At 47.4% G+C, this 19,777-nt stretch overlaps 1 protein-coding gene across 1 annotated transcript in view; it reads left to right on the top strand.

Annotated features, from left to right (window-relative positions):
• The window catches only part of MYO3B (myosin IIIB), a 367,182-nt gene that overhangs the window by 180,985 nt on the left and 166,420 nt on the right, over positions 1-19,777 (top strand). The window contains exon 26 of the mRNA XM_059726270.1: positions 18,255-18,334. Coding sequence (XP_059582253.1) covers positions 18,255-18,334 — 80 coding nt within the window. The remainder of the gene's footprint in view (positions 1-18,254; positions 18,335-19,777) is intronic.

Below are 19,777 nucleotides of genomic sequence, written 5' to 3'. Positions count from 1 at the left end.
GGGACATAAGAAAAATGATGGCTGATGGAGTGTGGTAGAATGGGGGAAGCAGTCCTACAGAACTGTGCTGATTTTAATTTGGACTGCAACTCCCAGATAGCCCAGGGGACAAGGACCAAAGGAAGAGGAAGTGACAAAGTGGATGGAGGAGCTACAGGCAAGTGGAGCCCAGACTGATGGTGCATCTGCTGCTCAGCTGGCAGCAGCCCTGTAGTTGTTAGGTTTGTTGTGTGGGGCAGTAAAACTGCACTATAGTAATACTATGCTGCCATTAATACATTGTCTGCCCCCATACTCCTAATTTCATGCAATCCTGAAAATGTATATCAATAAAAATGAAATAAATGTTTACAAATAAACATCAATATTACCCATTGAAATTATTACAAAATAAAAATTGAATTCTGCCAAGCCTAGTTACAACCCACTGAAGTGTTATGCTACCCATAATACAGGTGAGAAAACTGGTCATCAGGCAAATAAGCAATTCATCTTGGGTCACAGGAATCAGTGGCAGAGATGGGATTAGCAGTCAACACTGAATGTGTAGTTTATAAACACCCATAGTCTGGTTGCAGGAGCAACAACCAGGGCTACAGGAGTGCCTGCACCCCAGCTCACAGCCTTTTCCCATTGGGGCAGGTAGACTATGCCATGGTCTGCCTGGAGACTTTTTTTAAGTCCCTGAATCATGTTAGAATATTTCCCTTACCTGTTCTCAGCACCCCTTCCCTCTCTTTACTTATACTTCTGGGCATGGGGAGACCTTCCCACTGTTGCTGCTGTCCTGACCACTCCTGCTTTGCTCCAGCCAGGATTGCTGGGAGTGACTATGCAGGGAGCTGGCCTGGACCGAAGACAGTGGCAGTGGCAGGTAGGTTCACCCTCCGTATGCCTGCTCCAGGCTGGCAGAGAACACCTTGAGGGGACTGGGCATGGAGGGGGAACTTGCCTGATGCCACCATTGCTGCTGTCTCTGGTGGAGCCTGGCTTCCCACACCACCCAGATGGAGCATGGCAGGAGTAGCTCTGGAGCTCTCCCTGTCCCTTGGTCAGCCATGTACAGCAGCAGCAGTGGGTCCTGGTAGGGGAAGGGAGTTGCCACTGAGCATGGAGGGAAAGGGAAGAGATGCCAAGGTCAGGGGAATTCTTACCTGCTTTTGGGACTTAAAAAAAGTTCCCAGCTGCTTTCACAGTGTGGTCTAAAATCAGGGTATGACCATGCTACCACACCTCCTGTGGATATGCCCCTATAAACACCTAGTGAATGTTATTAAAATTGTTTTTCAATACCTCACCTTCTTAGTTGTTAGATGGAGGGAGGACACTTTGACAAAACCATCTTTTTTACCTGGTTGAAATGAGGCAGCAGAAAAAGAGAGTGCAGTTGCAAGAAAGCCTGTACTTGTTAGATTTCCAGCACAGAGAAAAGGGATTTTGATAAGCATCGTATGCTAAGTGAGACAGTAGTTATATATAGTTTTGCACTATTTAGTGCCTTCTGGCACACTTAATGAATGAAGCCTCCCAAAACACCAGTGGCATTATTAGCTATCATACAGATAGGAAAACTAAGATATAGAGAAGTTAAGTGACTCCCTCAAGGTTGCAACAAATCCATATCAGAGTCCTTAGGCCCTGAAAACTCAAGCACATGCTGAACATGATTCATATGAACAGTTCCACTGAATTGAAAAGGGCATGCATACCACTACAGTTAAGCATGTTTATAGGACTTGGTCTGTATAACCACTCATCTTTGCTCTTTTTTATTATTTCAATATGTGGTAAAATAGCCTTGTTGGTAGTTTAGGAAAAATTCTAATATCTTATTTTATTTTACCAGTGTTATGGTTTTGATTTAACATCGGTAGTACTTCATTTAAATGTGTCTACACCTGCAGGTCCTATATGTTTCTTATAGGGTGTTATGCTATATATGGGAAACTGGGCTATATAAAGAAACAGTGTTGTCTTGTAACCTTTAATCCTTTCCAGGAACACACAGCAGTTTTAACTAGCCATGATGTTATCTAAAAACATTTGTTCTTCAAATACCGATGGTCTTCACAAAGTGAAATAAAATGTAATTATTTTTGTGTGTAAAGCAATAAATGGCCCTGTAAATGAAAATAAAATGCAGAGACCACAGCACCCAGTATTTACTGAGTAGGGGAACAAACATCATGCTAACTCTTGTGAAACATTCTTTATTATATAGAGTGATATTTAAAGAGCATTCATTCTGTTTGTTAGCTTTAGTGACTAAGAAGAGTTACTGCTAAAGAGTTATTTTCCTGAACCTGATTTTCTTGAGCTGAGCAGTTCACAAGCCTTTATCTAAAGCACTGGTTTGTGTTAGCATTTGAAAGAAACTAACAAATACTTCCCATCAATTTGACTGAAGCTGCTATTCAGTAGGTAGTAATCTAACTAGGAGTGCATTTAAAATAGAATAGAAAGCCCAAATAAGAACTTACTGGAATCCTTAATGGGGAGAAGGGTGTTTAATTTTTTACCTAAAGTTGCCATTGCTGTTGTCAGTAAGAATAAATAAAAATAGCTAATTCAAACAGGCAGCAAATCAGTCTGTGAAACTTAATTTTCTTTCGCTTGTGTAACCCGGTTGTCCCCAAAGTGAGTGTACCCGCACACCAATAGAAGGGGAAAGCCAGCAGAGCACACGTGCTGGGGTGGAAACTGCAGTCACTCACAGTTCCCTCCCACCTATCGTGTCTCAATAGAGGTGGGACAGAAAGCAATGTCTTAACCAGGTACAAATTTAATATAGGTATATATAAAAAGGTAGCAAACTAAAGTGAGTATTTACAGGTTAGAAATACATATAACTATAACCACATACACACCCAAATACAAACAGGTAAGCATAATGGTTCCAAATGATATGAACAGGTCAGTACAACAATAAATGGCATTCTAAAATATAAGGTGTACAGTTAACAGTTAATAAACACTCCAAAAATGTACAGCATGTATCAAGAAATCAAAAAACACTCCAAAATATGAGACACGAGTTCTCTAGGGGTTCCCCTCCTCTAGGGGATCTCTTCCTCCTGCCTCTTTATTGAGGCTACCTTCCTCAAGTGTCATTCCCTGGTGGGAGACCTACTGCCCCACTGACCCACGTGTCCCAAGGAGCCAGGCCTGGTCTGGCTAATGTTTCTCCAAGGGAGGGCTCAGTCCAGGCCTCAGGGAGCGGCATGACTCGCTCACGTGTCCCAGTAGCTCAATCCTCCTTAAGGGAAGTTGCAAGCCTGGACTGCCTTGTGCGTCCCTAGGGCCGTGCCGCTCTGAACGCGCTCAGGAACCACTCCATTCCCAGGGGCCTTGTGGACCCATGGCAGGGAATGGGTCCCAGACTTCCCGACCCCTCATTCACCAGGGCCTTACACCCCACAATTACTCACCCCATGGTAGCACTGGCTCCCATGCCTGGTCTCACACTGTGATTGGAGACCCAAGCTGCCCGTCTTGCTGTGGCTCCCAGGGTCCCGGTCCCTCACAGATCCTCCATGCAGTGATGCCTGCACAGCGATGCCCGGCCTCATGCCGTGGTTGCAGAGCCGAGCTGCCTCACTGTGGCTCCCAGGGTCCCGGTCCCTCACAGACCCTTCATGCAGCAACTCCTGAACCACCCCCCACTTCCATCCAATGGTGGAATCGTTTGGGCTCTTCTGAGCAGCCGAATATGCCTGCTGGCAGCTCTCCCAGCTCTTCTTGGCCCCAGGACCTCTTCCTTCTTCATCCCTCACCAACTGCACCCTGTGCTCATCACACAGCTGCTTATATCCCCTTCTGCGGCTCCGCCCCCAGATTGAAAATGAACATTAGGGGGGCTGCAACTGCAGTTCCCAATTAAGTCCATTCCTGCCCCCCTCCTTTGGAGTAGAAAGGGAATGAACTCTCCTCCTGGCTCCTCCCCTGCTTGTCTCTGATTGTGGGTTTTGCCCCACAGATCACATTCATGGCCTCCTAAGCCCAGAGAGCCAGGAGAAGCCCTGCAAGCCTACTACACTCTCTCCAGTAGAATCATTCCCCATCCTGGTGAAGAATGGATTCTTGTCCCAATACTTATTGGGTCCGGCGTGCAAAGATAGGTACCTCTCCTGCCACACCAGGAGCATTGTAGGTAAGTTTCTTTTCTGGGCGCCGTTCTCGTTGAGGGTGAGGAGTGCTTCTGAGCTCCACAATGGCCCTGGGGATGCAGGCCTCACCTGTCTTGCAGGGCTCCTTTCCTCAGCAGGTGGAGATGAGGGGGTGGCCTCCTCACAAGGACGACCCAGTAAGTCACTCCCTCCATCAACACTGGCGAATGAGGACGCCAAAGGAGCCCCCTCATGTTAGAGTGCATCCCCTGGGGTGTGGATGTCCAAGCTGGGGTGGAACTGAGAAGGATACCATCCATCCCAGTCAGAATCAGAATCTGATTCTTTCTGGGTTGTGACTAGTAGGTTTGTTTCTTGAGGTGTGCTCTCCCAGGGTCATGATTTGGGCTGAGCTGTGCGACGGCCCTGGCTACTCAGACAGACCTCCACTAACTCCCCTACAGGCAATAGCAAGTTCCTGTGCATGACCCTTAAGCGTCCAGCCCCTCTTCCAGAGCTATCTCATACACAGGCAAGTCCTCCATCCTTTGGACAATGGTTTCATAGATTCATAGATTCATAGATGTTAGGATCGGAAGGGACCTCAATAGATCATCGAGTCCGACCCCCTGCATAAGCAGGAAAGAATGCTGGGTCTAGATGACCCCAGCTAGATGCTCATCTAACCTCCTCTTGAAGACCCCCAGGGTAGGGGAGAGCACCACCTCCCTTGGGAGCCCGTTCCAGACCCTGGCCACTCAAATTGGTGTACAATCCGGCTCTTCATTGGTCAGCAATTTTTATGCTTGCCTATACATCCGAGGTTCCACAGAAGCACTTAAGCCCCCTGACTCAGACCCTGCTCTCGTACATGGGCATCATAGCCTCACTTGTGCTGTCGTTGATTTTTACCCCCAGTGTCTGCAGCTAACTGGTAGGCTCTTCTTAAGCGATCTCTTAGTTGTTGGGCATATTGCCCAGGGGTAACAAGCTGATCATAGGCCTTCTCTACTCCAAAACAAGTCAATGGGGATATGGACTAACCCCGGTGGCATTGTTGCAAGTAGAATTATAAGCATGCACTAAATTGGCCAGATGTTGACTTCACGCAGCCTTTTGTTAGTGCCTTAGGGTGCCAAGCACATTTAATAGTGTGTGATTAAATCGCTTAAGTTGCAGGTCTCCTTGTGGATGTTATGGGGTGGTCCTGGATTTCTTTATCTCTGCAATGGTGAATACTTCCTTCAATAAGCAACTCTGAAAGTCCCACGCCTGGTCCAAATGGATTCGGGCAGGCAACCTGAATATGGCAAAATATTTTTCCCATAATACTCTGGCCACTGTCCTAGCCATCTGATGAGTGGAGAAGGCCTGAGTGTACCTCATGAAGTGGTCTGTTATCACAGATATGTTACCCTTTTGATTGCCTTCCCCTTCTACTGCCAAAAAGTCCATATACACTAATTCTAGTGGTTGCGAGCTTTCTATGGTGTGCAAGTATGCTGTTCTTGTGGGTAGGGTCCTTCTCTTTACACACCTCTTGCAGGAGTTACACTTGTTTTTAATGGTCTCAGCTAGCCGGGGCCAAAAGAACCTCTCCCTGGCCAATGCTAACATGCATTCCACGTCCAGGTGGCTGAAGTTATTGTGCAGGGCTTGGAGGGTGAGCTCTCACTGACTTTTAGGTAGCACTAGTTGCAACAGGGCCCTTCCCTCAGGATCTTGGATCTCACAATGTAACACCCTGTCAGTGAGCTGCAACTTCTCCCACTCTTTCACCAGGAGATGGGCCATGGGGGTGAGGCTCTCGCCAGGGGGTGGCTGCTGCACCCCTTTTCATCGGGGCCCATAACACATCCCTCACATCAGGGTCTTGCTCCTGCACCCATCACCATTCTGTGGCTGGCATGTGAAGGAGGACAGCCAGGCTCAAAGCACTGTACTGCACCCAGGCTCGAGGGATTCCCTTAGAGGGTATCCCCAGGATTTCGGCCACACACACCGCATTTTCCCTGGCAGCCACCAGGTCTCAAGCAGGCTTACAGTGGTGGGATCATTTCTGGGGGTATCACAGCTTGACCCAAAGGCAGAGCCAACTGGGAGAGCACATCTGCATCTACGTTTCGGTGGCCTGCCTGATAGTGCAAACTAAAAGAGTAGTCGGCCAGAGCAGCCACCCAAAGATGTCCCGTGGCATCAAGCTTTGCGCTGATCAGAATGTATGTCTATGGGTTGTTATCCATCTATACTTGGAATGTAGTACCATACAGATAATCCTTAAACTTTTCCGTGACTGCCCACTTAAGATCCAGAAACTCCAGCTTGTGGGCCAGATAGCAAATCTTGCTAGGAACCAAGTTCTGGCTAGCATAGGCCACTGGGCAGCGGCGTCCATCATGCAACTGGTAGAGGACGGCTCCCAACCCAGACAAGCTAGCATTCATGTGTAAGATAAAGGGTGTGCTGGGGTCCAGATATCCCAGAACATGGACCTTTGTCAGCTGACAGATGACCTCTCGGAACTCTTCCTCACACTGAGCATCCCATTGGGGTCCAAAAGGTTCGGTGGGACTCCAGGCCTTGTGTACTCCCTGTGTGGGGTGCCACACCTCTCAATGTTTCAAAGGCCTCCCCACTTGTTATCCTTGTGTGAGCCAATTTAGGGGGTGCGTGATGGCTGCATAATTTTGAACAAAATGCCAATAGAACCCAGCGAAGCCCAGAAACCTCTTTAGTTCCCTATAATTAGAGGGGCACAGCCAAGAGGTCACCACTCAAACCTTCTCTGGGTTGGTGCTAATTTTGTTCTGTAACACCATATGCCCCATATATTTGACAGACTCTTGGCAGAACTTGCATTTATCCAAGGCCAGTTTTAACCCTGTAGCCTTGAGGCAGTCCAATACAGAGGAGCTTCTTATCATGCTCCTCGAGCATCTTCCCAAAAACTATGATGTCATCTAAGTACACTAACACCTGGGTTAGGTGTATGTCTCCCACCACCTTCTCCATGCGGCATTGGACAGTGCTCCCAAAATGCCCTGAGGCATGCGTTCAGATGAACACAGTCTTTTCCTTGTCTTCCTCCCTCAGAGGGATTTGATATCTGCTCCTGAGGTCTAATACTGAAAACCATTTACTGCCCCCTAGGCAATCCAATGCCTCCTGAACCCGAGGGAGGGTGTACTGATCAACCACAATCCAAGGATTTAGGACACGATAATCAATGCACATGTGTAAAGACCCATTCTTCTTGTGAACAACTGCAATGGGTGACGCGTATGGGCTCTTTAGACATGATCTTGTGATCAAGGAACTCTTGTAGATGTCACTGGTCCTCTCTCATCAACATTGGCTGGGGAATGTGATGGGAACACTCCCTGAAGGGTCTGGGGTTGCTGAGGCATATCTGATGTTCCACCTGTTTAGCTTTTCCCACGTCCCAGTTGTGTAGGGAAAATACATTAGTCCGAGCCTGAAGTTTTTTCCGTAACTGTATCTTCCAAGTTTCAGGAGCTGGAGAATCCCCAGTAAAGAACCAGCTGGGGTCAATGGTGGGGGTGGCCTCTCCTGCTCTGGGGCTCACCACTTCAGCCCCTTGCACCGTGGCCACCTTTTGCCCTGGGTGCACATCATTCATTAATGGGTTTATCACCACTACCATCACTCATTCTTGATTCAGCTCTTTACCCTCAAATACCCTATTGGGGACTGTCAATTCCCCATGCCACCTCTTCCTGGAAAAGGACCCCACAACAACAGGACCCAGCCATCGGCCTTAACCCTCCCATTTGCAGGTCATAGGGAGGGCCTACTAGCTCTGAGTGGGGATTTTCTGAGGCATTTCCCCAGAATGTAATGCTCCCAAAAGCTTGAGGGGCCTTTCTACACCCTCCCTTTCCCAATGGATGTAGGCTTCTGAGCATAGCGAATGCATTAGCAGTTGGGTTTGGTAGCCCAGTCCAGCCTGCTGTCAACAGTATCAAGCCAGGACCTGAAACATCTGGGAGTTAGTCCCAATGAGGAGAGTGGCCTCCTTCATCCATCCCAGATCAGGGCATACCAGGGCTACTCTACTCCTGCCACCGTGGTAGGAAACTTAATACGGATTTCCACGTACCCTAGATATGGGTACTGGTCCTGACTCAACCCACATAATTCTAATCTGGTAAGTGGATGCAATTCCAGGTGAGAAAGATGCGTTTTATAAAAGGAGGTAAATAATATAGTCACTTGTGACCCACTATCCAATAAAGCCAAACACTGTTTCCCATTTACCGTGACAGGGTCCTCTGCCCTGGGGCCTATCAATCCTCAGGGCAACAGGGCTCAGGAGTCTGAGATGCCATGGGGCGGAGCTAACTCCCTTGTTCCATCCCCTCTTTATTTTCTGACCCCCACTGGACCTTCAGCCTTTGAAACACCAGCCCTGGGTTCTCTGGCTGCATGCACCTCCTGGCCAAATGCCCATAATCCTCACATTGGTAACAGATTCTGGGTGCCCTGAATCTGGGTCTCATTCTAGACTGGGATGAGGCATGCAACCCCAGCTCGGGTGGCACCCCAGGAGGAATCCTGGAGACCATGGCTGCCACCACTCTAGGTGGGGGTTCTTTGGAGGGACCTTCCTCCTGGGGGACCACCATCATAGCTGGGCCAATAGGACTTCCACAGGAAGGGGGATCCTCCTGCACCCACAGGGCATTTCTTAACTGGAGGATCTCCTCCTATTCTCTCACCTCTCACATTAGCTGGCTGAACCCTGGCGGGTTGCTCTTTCGCCCTGCCAGATTAAGGTCCCTAATGAGGGTCACACTATACCAGGCCCCTATCTGAACCTGGCAGAGCCTTATGCTATTGATCTCGCTGGAACTTATGGCCCCTTGGGCAATTACCCTCTGCAGTACTTGCTCCAAATGCAACAGATAGGCCAAGGCGGGCTCCCTTTTTTGTTGAAATGTACTAAAAAGCTCGTAGTATGCTCCCCCACTCTGGGATGGCCTCCTGAATACATTTTGAAGCATCTGCAGACACTGCTGCATTGTGGTGTCTGGGTTCTGGAGCTTCCCTGTCTGGATGACTCCAAAAGCGGGTTCCCGCATCAAGGAGGCAGCAGCATCTTTTCTCCTCTGGAATCTGCCATGTCATCAGAGTCTCCTGAATGTGGGCAGTCCATGATTCAAATCACTCCTCTCCTGCTGGAGTGGGGAGGCTGCCCAAAAAGTTGCTTAGTTTTTTATATGCTGCGCAGTCATTTGATGAAATAGCTACCTCTCTGATGATTTGTTGAATTTCAGCAATCTAACCTGGGGTCCCCTCAGGCAGGGTGGTGGCCTCTCCCTATCCTGGAGGTCCCGGCCCTCCATCCCCCCAAGAGAGTTGTAAATTGTCACTTTCTGACATTGCTTTCCTTTATCTATAGAGACATGTAGCACTTGCCCTATAGCACTGTCTGCTGGCAAGCCCCGGATGAGCCCCCAAAATGTAACCTGGATGTCCCCAAAATAAGTGTCCCCCCTCACCAATAGAAGGGGAAAGCCAGCAGGGCACATGTGCTGGGGTGGAAACTGCAGTCACTCACAGTTCCTTCCCACCTATCGTGTCTCAATAGAGGTGGGACAGAAAGCAATGTCTTAACCAGGTACAAATTTAATATAGGTATATATAAAAAGGTAGCAAACTAAAGTGAGTATTTACAGGTTAGAAATACATATAACTATAACCACATACACACCCAAATACAAACAGGTAAGCATAATGGTTCCAAATGATATGAACAGGTAAGTACAACAATAAATGGCATTCTAAAATATAAGGTGTACAGTTAACAGTTAATAAACACTCCAAAAATGTACAGCATGTATCAAGAAATCAAAAAACACCCTAAAATATGAGATACAAGAGTTCTCTAGGGGTTCCCCTCCTCTAGGGGATCTCCTCCTCCTGCCTCTTTATTGAGGCTACCTTCCCCAAGTGTCACTCCCTGGTGGGAGACCTGCTGCCCCACTGACCCACATGTCCCAAGGAGACAGGTGAGGCAGTGTTCATAAGCTCCCTGGCCTGGCTAATAGTTCTCCAAGGGAGGGCTCAGTCCAGGCCTCAGGGGAGTGGCGTGACTTCCTTACGTGTCCCAATGGCTCAATCCTTCTTAATGGGAGTTGCGAGCCTGGGCCACCTCGTCCATACACAGGGCCATGCTACTCTGAATGCTGCTCCCTGCACTCAAGATCCACTCCATTCCCAGGGCCCTTGCGAACCGAAGGCAGGGAATGGGCCCCAGATCACCCGACCCTTCCTTCACCAGGGCCTTACACCTTATAATGACTCACCCCATGGTAGCGCTGGCTCCCATGCCTGGCCTTGTGCTGGGGTGAGAGACCTGAGCCACCTCACTGCAGTTCCCAGGGTCCCAGTACCCTTCAGACCTTTCATGCAGCAATGCCTGCACCACCCACTGCTTCCGTCTAGTGGGATTTTTCGGGCTCTTCCGAGCAGCTGGATATGCCTGATGGGCAGCTCTTCCAGCTCTTTTTGATGCCAGGACTTCTTCCTTCTTAGATTCATAGATGTTAGGGTCAGAAGGGACTTCAATAGATCATCGAGTCCGACCCCCTGCATAGGCAGGAAAGAGTGCTGGGTCTAGATGACCCCAGCTAGATGGTTATCTAACCTCCTCTTGAAGACCCCCAGGGTAGGGGAGAGCACCACCTCCCTTGGGAGCCCGTTCCAGACTGTAACGGCAGGGTCCTGAAGGAGGGCTGTGATCTCCTTACAGCCCTCTCACCGTGCCTAGTCGGCCCAAGGGCACCCTCAAATTCTCGCCCACCACGTCTTTGATGGTTAGATAAAGTTGGGAGGCTGCCTTACGACTCCCTGGGCACGGTTAGCTGGGATGTCTGTCCCCGGACCCCCTGGGTGTCTTGTGGTATGATGGGTGCTCCCCAGGCACCCTAGCCTTATGGGCTACGCGTGGCTCCTACCAACCCCTAATACCATGCCTCAAGCCTTGCTGATGGGATAGACGCTGGTATGTCTCTCTATATATATACTGCCCGTCTCTCGGACCTCCTCTACGTATTGCCCTCTCTTGGGCTCTCCGAGCCCACTCGGGGCCTCCCTGTAATGTTGTCCCTTTCTGGGGCCTTCTCTATAGTGTCGCCCCCTGTCTGGGGCCTTTACAATAGTGCTGCCTCCTGGGGCTTTTCCTACAATGTCGCCCGAACTCGGGCTTCTAAAATACAGCCCCCCATTTGGGGCTCTCTGCGCCCACTCTGGGGACTTCTCGGTGACGCCCCCCCGACTCTCAGGCCCACCACGCTGCTGCTCCCTTTCTCCCAGGGCTCGCTGTGCCACTACCCCCTCTCGCCGGGGGCAACCGCAGCACTCTACCCTGCTCTGGGGTTTATCGCAGCACTAGCCCTTCTTCAGAGGCTCACCATGCCCACACTGGGCTTCCTAATAATATCGCCCCCTCTCTGGGGCTCGCTGTGCCCCTACTGGGCTTCCTAATAACACTGTCCCCCTCTGGGGCTCGTCGTGCCCGTGCTGGGGCTTCTCAAAGCTGCCCCTCTCTGGGGCTGAGGTCCATGTACCCTGCAAGTTGCGCCTTTACTGGCGCGGTGCCTTCACTGACGCCAGGGTTCCCATACCACTGGGGTTCCCCCTGCGAATACTGCGCCCTCTCTGGCACTAGGGTCCCACCCTCTGTGGGTCCCTATGAGTACACTGTGCCCTCCTCAGGCGCTGTGGCCCCCCACTCCTTTGGGGGTCCCTATGAGGCCTCCTCCAACCCCTATAGCCTCACCCAAACCACCAGTATAATCTTAGAAGCAAACATAAACTCGAGCCCCCTGGCTATAACTCAAACGTAAGGCACTGGGCCATAACAACATAAGGCTCCTGTCTGTAACTCAATATCATTGCTCCAACCTCTGGAGCTCTCACGAGCTATACTTGCTGTTAGGCTTTTCCTCCCATCCTAACTGCAGGAGCTCGAGCTCCTGCTCCTGCCCCTCTGGCTGCTGGCAGGGAACTGCCAGCCTGGCCTCAGCCCTGGGCTTTGTAAGGGCCAGGCCCTGCCTCCTACAGGCAGCTGGCTCTCCTTAGTTGCCCTAGCAACCCGCAGCTGTGCTCATTAGTGTCCTGCCAGGGTTCTCTCCTCTCTAGGAGCAGGAGCACCGAGGTGCCCTGCGACACAGACCTTGGCCACTCGAACTGTGAAGAAGTTCTTCCTAATGTCCAATCTAAATCTGCTCTCTGCTAGCTTGTGGCCATTATTTCTTGTAACCCCTGGGGGCGCCTTGGTGAATAAATACTCACCAATTCTCTTCTGTGCCCCCGTGATGAACTTATAGGCAGCCACAAGGTCACCTCTCAACCTTCTCTTGTGGAGGCTGAAAAGGTCCAGTTTCTCTAGTCTCTCCTCGTAGGGCTTGGTCTGCAGGCCCTTAACCATATGAGTGGCCCTTCTCTGCACCCTCTCCAGGTTATCCACATCCCTCTTGAATTGCGGCGCCCAGAATTACACGCAGTACTCCAACTGCGGTCTGACCAGCGCCCGATAGAGGGGAAGTATCACCTCCTTGGACCTATTCGTCATGCATCTGCTGATGCACGATAAAGTGCCATTGGCTTTTCTGATGGCTTCGTCACACTGCCGACTCGTGTTCATCTTGGAGTCCACTAAGACTCCAAGATCCCTTTCCACTTCCGTGCCACCCAGCAGGTCATTCCCTAGGCTGTAGGTGTGCTGGACATTTTTCCTCCCTAGGTGCAGCACTTTGCATTTCTCCTTGTTGAACTGCATTCTGTTGTTTTCTGCCCACTTGTCCAACCTGTCCAGATCTGCTTGCAGCTGTTCCCTGCCCTCCAGGGTGTCCACTTCTCCCCATAGCTTTGTGTCATCTGCAAACTTGGACAGAGTACATTTCACTCCCTCATCCAAGTCGCTGATGAAGACATTAAAGAGTATTGGTACAAGGACCGAGCCCTGCGGGACCCCACTGCCCACACCCTTCCAGGTCGAAGCTGACCCATCCACCACGACTCTCTGGGTGCGACCTTCCAGCCCCAAAGTTTGGTGTCATCGGCGAACTTGGCCAGTCCACTTCTGACTCCAGTGTCCATATCATTAATGAAGATGTTGAACAGTATGAGTCCAAGGACAGAGCCCTGGGGGACCCCACTGGTCACAGGACACCACGATGAGTGACTTCCATCAATTACTACCCTCTGGGTCCGACCCCGGAGCCAATTTTCCAGCCAGTGGATCGTGGAGGACCCAAGGCTACAATTGGCCAGTTTCTCCAAGAGGTGATCATGGGACACCAGATCGAAGGCTTTTTTGAAGTCAAGATATATGACATCAATCTTTTCTCCCTTGTCCAAGTGATAGGTCATCTGGTCGTAGAAAGAAATGAGATTGGTCAAGCAAGACCTACCCGCAACAAACCCGTGCTGGCTATCCCTTAAGATGTTGACGTCGGCCAGTCCATTAAGGATGGCCTCTTTAATAAACTTTTCTAAGATCTTCCCCGGGATAGAAGTCAGGCTGATGGGCCTATAGTTAGCCAGATCCACTTTCCTCCCTTTCTTGAAGATAGGCACCACATTGGCCTTCTTCCAGTCTTCGGGCACTACACCAGAGCGCCAAGAGTTTTCAAAGATCCGCGCTAGAGGCTGGGCTATGATGCTTGCCAGCTCCTTGAGTACCCTGGGGTGAAGATTGTCAGGACCGGCTGACTTGAAGGTATCCAGCTTCTCAAGATGTTCCTTCAGAAAGTCAGCATTAATGGAGGGCAGGGGATCACCCTCACCCGGACTTCCCGGCCCTGTAGCGGGCATGGGCGTCCCATGGGGCTGATGAAAGACTGACGCAAAGTACCTATTTAATAGGTTGGCTTTTTCCTGGGCGTCAGTTGTCAGTTGCCCCATCTGGTTCAGCAGGGGTCCAATGTTGCCCCTGCTTTTCCTCCGGCTCCCCACATATCTGAAAAAGGACTTTTTATTGTCCTTGATGCTCAAAGCTAGCTGGAGTTCAGTTGCAGCCTTGGCTTTCCTGGTCTGCTCCCTACAGGACCGGACCAGTGCAGAATAATCCTCCTTGGAGGTGACTCCCATCCTCCATCCTTTGTAGGCCTTTCTTTTTAGCCTCAGGAGGTCTGCTAGGTCCCTGGAGAGCCAGGGGGGCTGCTGTGCCCTCTTGCTGCCTTTCCTCCATGCACAAACTAAGTCTATTCCATTTCGGAGGATCGCTCCCTTGAGGAGCAACCACTCTTCTTGAACTCCCCTCTCCCTGTGGTCACAGTCCCTTAGGGCCTCACTGACAATTAGGAGGGCTGCAACTGTAGTTCCCAATTAAGTCCACTCCTGCCCCCACCCCCTACCCACTTTGGAGTAGAGGGGAAGCAAGCTCTCCTCCTGGCTCCTCCCTTGTCTGTCTCTGATTGATGGGTTTTGCCCCACCAATTGCATTTGCAGTCTCCTAAGCCCAGACAGCCAGGCAAAAGCCAGCAAGCCCACCACATTTGTAATAAACCACAGTTGTGTTACACAGCTACAGGCCTCTTTTGCAGTCCCTCTCAGCCACACCATATATAGGTAGAATCACACATATTGAGTGTAGAATATAGAAAATGCCTGAATGATTTACTTTAAAACTACATTTAGTCAGTTTGAAACATAGCCAGCAGAGAGTGTGGTACCAAGTAAAGTCATATCACTGTACCAGGAAGAGGGAGGCAAAATGAGGCGACAAAATGAGAATCTATCAGTCAGCAGCGTATTAAACAAGGAAGCAAGAACAGCAGTATAATCCTAATGAGGATGGATCATATGCCTCATCTCACTGATTATGAAGTACTCAGCCATCTTTTAACCCCAGGTAGGGTTCAAAGTTTGCTCTAGAAATATATATAGGTACCATGTCCCAGCTCTTGAAAGAGACACTGTTGCCCATACCTATGAACTGTCATCCATTTCCAGGAAAATATTAATTGAATTAAACAAGAATTAGTCTCCTGTTAAGACCTCAGAGTCGGGTCTTATAAATATGACAGGAGGAATCAGAATCTCTCCATTCTGAGAAAACCATATCTCCTTGTAGCAAATATCAGATAAAGTACCAAAGCTTGATTCTCAAATAATATGTACAATAATCCGAAATTTTCCATATAAAACAAATCTTGACTATAAGGTACAGCCCAGTAAATTTCAGAATAGATTTCCCATCAATAAAAAAAAAATCTATTATTTGTTCCTTTTAAGGTATAGATTATAACCATTATAAAACTAACAGACACTAGGGTGTGTGTAGGAGTTCCACAAGATTAAGGCAGACAAGGTTCCTTGGGTGAATCTGATATCTTTTATTAGACCAACCCAAATAGTTGGAAAATAATTATTAAGCAAGCTTTCAGGTTCAAAAACCCTTCATCAGGCTAAGGATGTTAAGGCCTTAGCCTGACAAAGGGTTTTTGAACCTGAAAGCTTGCTTAATAATTATTTTCCAACTATTTGGGTTGATCTAATAAAAGATATCAGATTCACCCAAGGAACCTTGTCTGCCTATGTCCTTAGACCAACACGGCTACAACTTACACCCCTGTAACAAGATTAAGGAACACTCAGCTATTGTGCCACAGGCTTACCAATGTAAAGGAACTTTTAAAATCTGTTTTTTAAAAGAAAACGGTTAGAATGGTGTTACTATTGAACCTGTTCTTTCATGGAATCATAAACTATATGGAGGAAAATCTATTCTAGATCCACAGCCAATTTATCTGCATGCACAATTTTTTTTTTAAAATGTTGAGGTAAAATTGTACCCCCAAAATAGACACCACTGACCTTTAGGAAGGTTGAAATCTGGACCTCAGTTTACAGTTCTGGTTCATCACTGAACTGGAAAAGCTAATGAAAAACATCACAACAGATAAAGGATTTTGTTTAGTAATTGACCTTTTCCATTTTTAGCCTACTAAAGGTGGCCAGCAAATTTGTTACTATTTCCATTTAAAGATGTTTCTTCTGCTTTTTTTGCCTTATCAGGAATGCCAAGTTTAACTTTAGATGAGTTGGATGATCTCTGGGAGGTCCCTGGCATATTAATAGCTCTAAAACCTTAGTTGAAGGGATCAGGAACTTGAACTTTTAACAAACATTATTTATATAAAATGTTAATTAGTCATTTGAGTTCAACAAGCGTTCGTAAGAGTGGGAAAAAGAAACCCTGTTGGCTGTTTAAGCAAACTAACTCAAATTTCTTCCTTCTCAATTGTTTAGTTTTCGTAATTGTGAGATGTTGCTAGTTCTACAGCTCAGAGGCTTCAAGCTTAAACAAGATTTGAACTATGAATGTAAAAACAATGACAAAAAAAAAACTCTTCCTAGGTTTTCAGTCTTTCTGCATCTAAAAAAGGTACAAATCTTTTTTTTCCCCAAGGTCATTTGTAATATTGAATTATGTCAAAAATACAACTGAATAAGGGGAAAAGTTATAATGAGATGCCCCCACTACTTGCTCATGCTTGGCTTCTTCATTATGATTAGGAGAAAAATATCCATGTTTTATCTTTCAATGTGTAGCAAAACAGACTCGCATTTGTCACAATCCAAAATATTATACCCTGAAAACATTGACACGTCCTCTATTCCATGATGTGCCAAATTGTTCTGCATTTTGTTTGGTCTGGATACGATATGTCATTTTTGCAGCATTGTATCAAAGTTCAGAATGTCAACAACTTAAAACAGAAAGACATGAATCATGACTGTCCATAGTGTTTGAATTGCTCCAAAGAATGCAATCTCCATATTTTCCAGTTCCAGCCTCCAGATTATTTTCAGAGGTTTGGCTGTTTCCTTGTTAGAAGCGAAGTAGGAGCACAGGCTGTCAAAAGTTCTCTTCCGTCTAATGTGCATACCATACTTACTCAGTTACCCTATGGAATAAGTACTGTTACGTAAATATACTTTGCTTTTGTTTATTTCATTTTGCTTCCATACCAATTATATAATAAATAGTTTAGCAAAACTCAAAAGAATGCTTGGAGTTACCAGCATTCTGTAAAGCAAATAGCTAGACACTGGAGTTGATGCAAACAAGACACTTAACATCTGAAAGAAGTGTTAACACTTTATTTACATTTAAATTAAAATGGAAACTTATTTATGTGTTATGTTTCTGAAAGGTGTGTGGTACATCTGCAGAGATCTATTGTTTATTCATGCTCTAAATCCTTTGAAATGTGTTAAAATGCTTCCCACTCATTATAAAAATCCTGCCACCCATGGATTAGGACTTTGATGTCACCAATCCTGCTTCAAAGGGTTCTTTCAATGCTATTAATCACAGTTTAGCCTCTGAAGATATAGCCAGAGAAAACATTTGGACATCTTGTGCTAGACTTGCTAAAACTTTGAAATAGACGGAGTGTCTTGCACATGCACAGTCCGTATCACTTCCTCTCTTTTTTCTGAGCATTTATGTTGAAAAGCTGTTTTATAATGACTTTGTCTTTCTGCAAATAAAAGTGAAAATGCTTTAGGGTGCTTTATACTGTACTTTTTACAAAGTAATCATGTCATTTCATTGACTCCAAGCTAAAACAATGTGATTTTGACCACGGAATCTTGTCAGTTTTTGAAAATCCTACAAGACAATAGCCTTTGGGATTAAGCAGACTGTGTGTCAAAAGGTCAAATAAGAGACTGTCTTATCAGTTTGTTAGTTTAAGCATGTTATCTAAGCACATGCCATTTCATATTAAATTGCTTTCTTCTGTTTTTTTTTTTTTCTTGAATCTTTGGGTGATTCACAAAGAAATTGATTACTAGTGATTGAGCTGTATTGCCTTTGTGCTCCTGTTGCTTTCATCAACTCAGTTGGCTAAGGCCAGTGACAGTCCACCTTATCACTGACATTTTCCCTCTTAAATCAACACTGTACCACAATACCTGTCTCCTGTTTCATTGCCAAATGCTCCATGGTGTGCAACCAGTGACAATCTGAGTTCAACGGAAGTGTGATGGTATCTGGTAGCATTCGTATTGCTGCTGCCCTGACTGCTTTCCCACCTTTGGATTTTCCCTGCACTGGGCTAAACTTTTTTAACTCTTCTTTCAATTTGTTTCCATCTCTTTAAACAGGTAATTTGGCACAGGCAAGAGCTAGAGTGACTGCAGCATCCAGGTCCTTGCCTCCACAGCTTAGTGCTGGGCGCCTCAAGGTTAGTGGTATCATCACCTTTGAAAAGGGGAAGGAAATAATTCAGACAATATGACAGTGAAACCACAGTCAAAACATTCAGCTGGTATAAACATACAATGGAAATACTTTATATTAAACTGATCTAAGTTACACAGTTTTCTGTAAGTGGCATAGGTTAGATTGGTAACTAACAGAACACACATCCCACCTTTGGTGTGGGGGAGGGGTGCAAATCTTAGACCAGGTTCTGCCATTTTTAAACCAGTCTCTGTATGCATAACTTCTGTTCTCTTATGGGCATAGATGGGTTTTGTGTGCTGAACTTCTGTTCTGGGTATAGACTGGTTTCCAATCACTTATACTGGTAAAAGGGTAATGTCTATACCTGGCCATGATACCTGGCAAAGATTAACAGATTTTGTTAGGAGAATTAATATATATGACAAAATTGCAAAGAACAGAGGTGAAATCTTGGCTCCGTTGAAGTTGCAGGCAACTGATTTGGGGGCTATAGGAGGGAGGGGGCACATGTCCACCCTGAGGTTGGCCCCCAAGTCAGCACCACTCAAGACAGGGCAGTTTTTTTGCTACACGGGCCTGCAGCGTGTTGGGGGGGGGGGGGACACTAACCTGCGGCACAGAAGGATAGGAATGGATATGGGGCTTTTGGCCTGGCCCCGGGCCTGCCCACATATTGTGCCCCCCCAGACTCAGGAGGCACCAATCACCCCTGGTTGAAGTCCATGGCTAAATTTCCATTGACCTCAATGGAGTCAAGATATTACTCTCAAAGTTTGTACCCTGAAAATGAGATTTAAATGAAATTTGGTTGGAATATTTCACATTGTGAAGGCCAAAGTAGAAAACTGATCCATTCCTGTTTTATGTTGCCTATATGGGCCTTGTTACATGGTACTTTTTCAAGGCTCCTGGAGCTCTTAACACCTGGACTGTCCACACATTAACACCTTAAAGTGGCTTGAAGCACTTGTTATGCAGGAAAAAATTGCACCACTCCAGGACAGGATTCTCTCTAATCTACACAACCCAGCTCCTATTCCATTAAGGTGTGGCTACTACCCACAGATGTGCCACTCAAGTTGAAGTCCTCCAGTATCCCAGAATGCAATGGCCTTTCCCTTACCCTTCTGTTTTGTGGGCTCTCACACCCCTAAAGGTTTAGTTGAGCGGCCCAGGGACTGGAGCTGCAGCTTTTCTATTTCCTCTGACCTCAGGAATCGTGGCTCGGGGCACCATTCCCCCCCAGCACTGAGCCTGTCTCCAACATGTCCCACCCACCCTGCAACAAGAACAGCCTCAGCCTCCTCCTGCTAGCCCAGGGGAGCTAGGTACTAGCCCTCCCAGCCTCAGCCATAGAATCATAAAGAACTAGGGCTGGAAGAGACTTCCCTGCTTACCAGGCCTCTAGTAGCAAGTCTAGCTATGCAGATGGGGTACAATC

This window comes from Alligator mississippiensis, chromosome 4, assembly GCF_030867095.1.
Source record: "Alligator mississippiensis isolate rAllMis1 chromosome 4, rAllMis1, whole genome shotgun sequence".
Classification (NCBI taxonomy): Eukaryota; Metazoa; Chordata; order Crocodylia; family Alligatoridae; genus Alligator; species Alligator mississippiensis.
The sequence above is the reverse complement of the archived record's forward strand: the minus strand, read 5'-3'. Positions and strand labels throughout refer to the sequence as shown.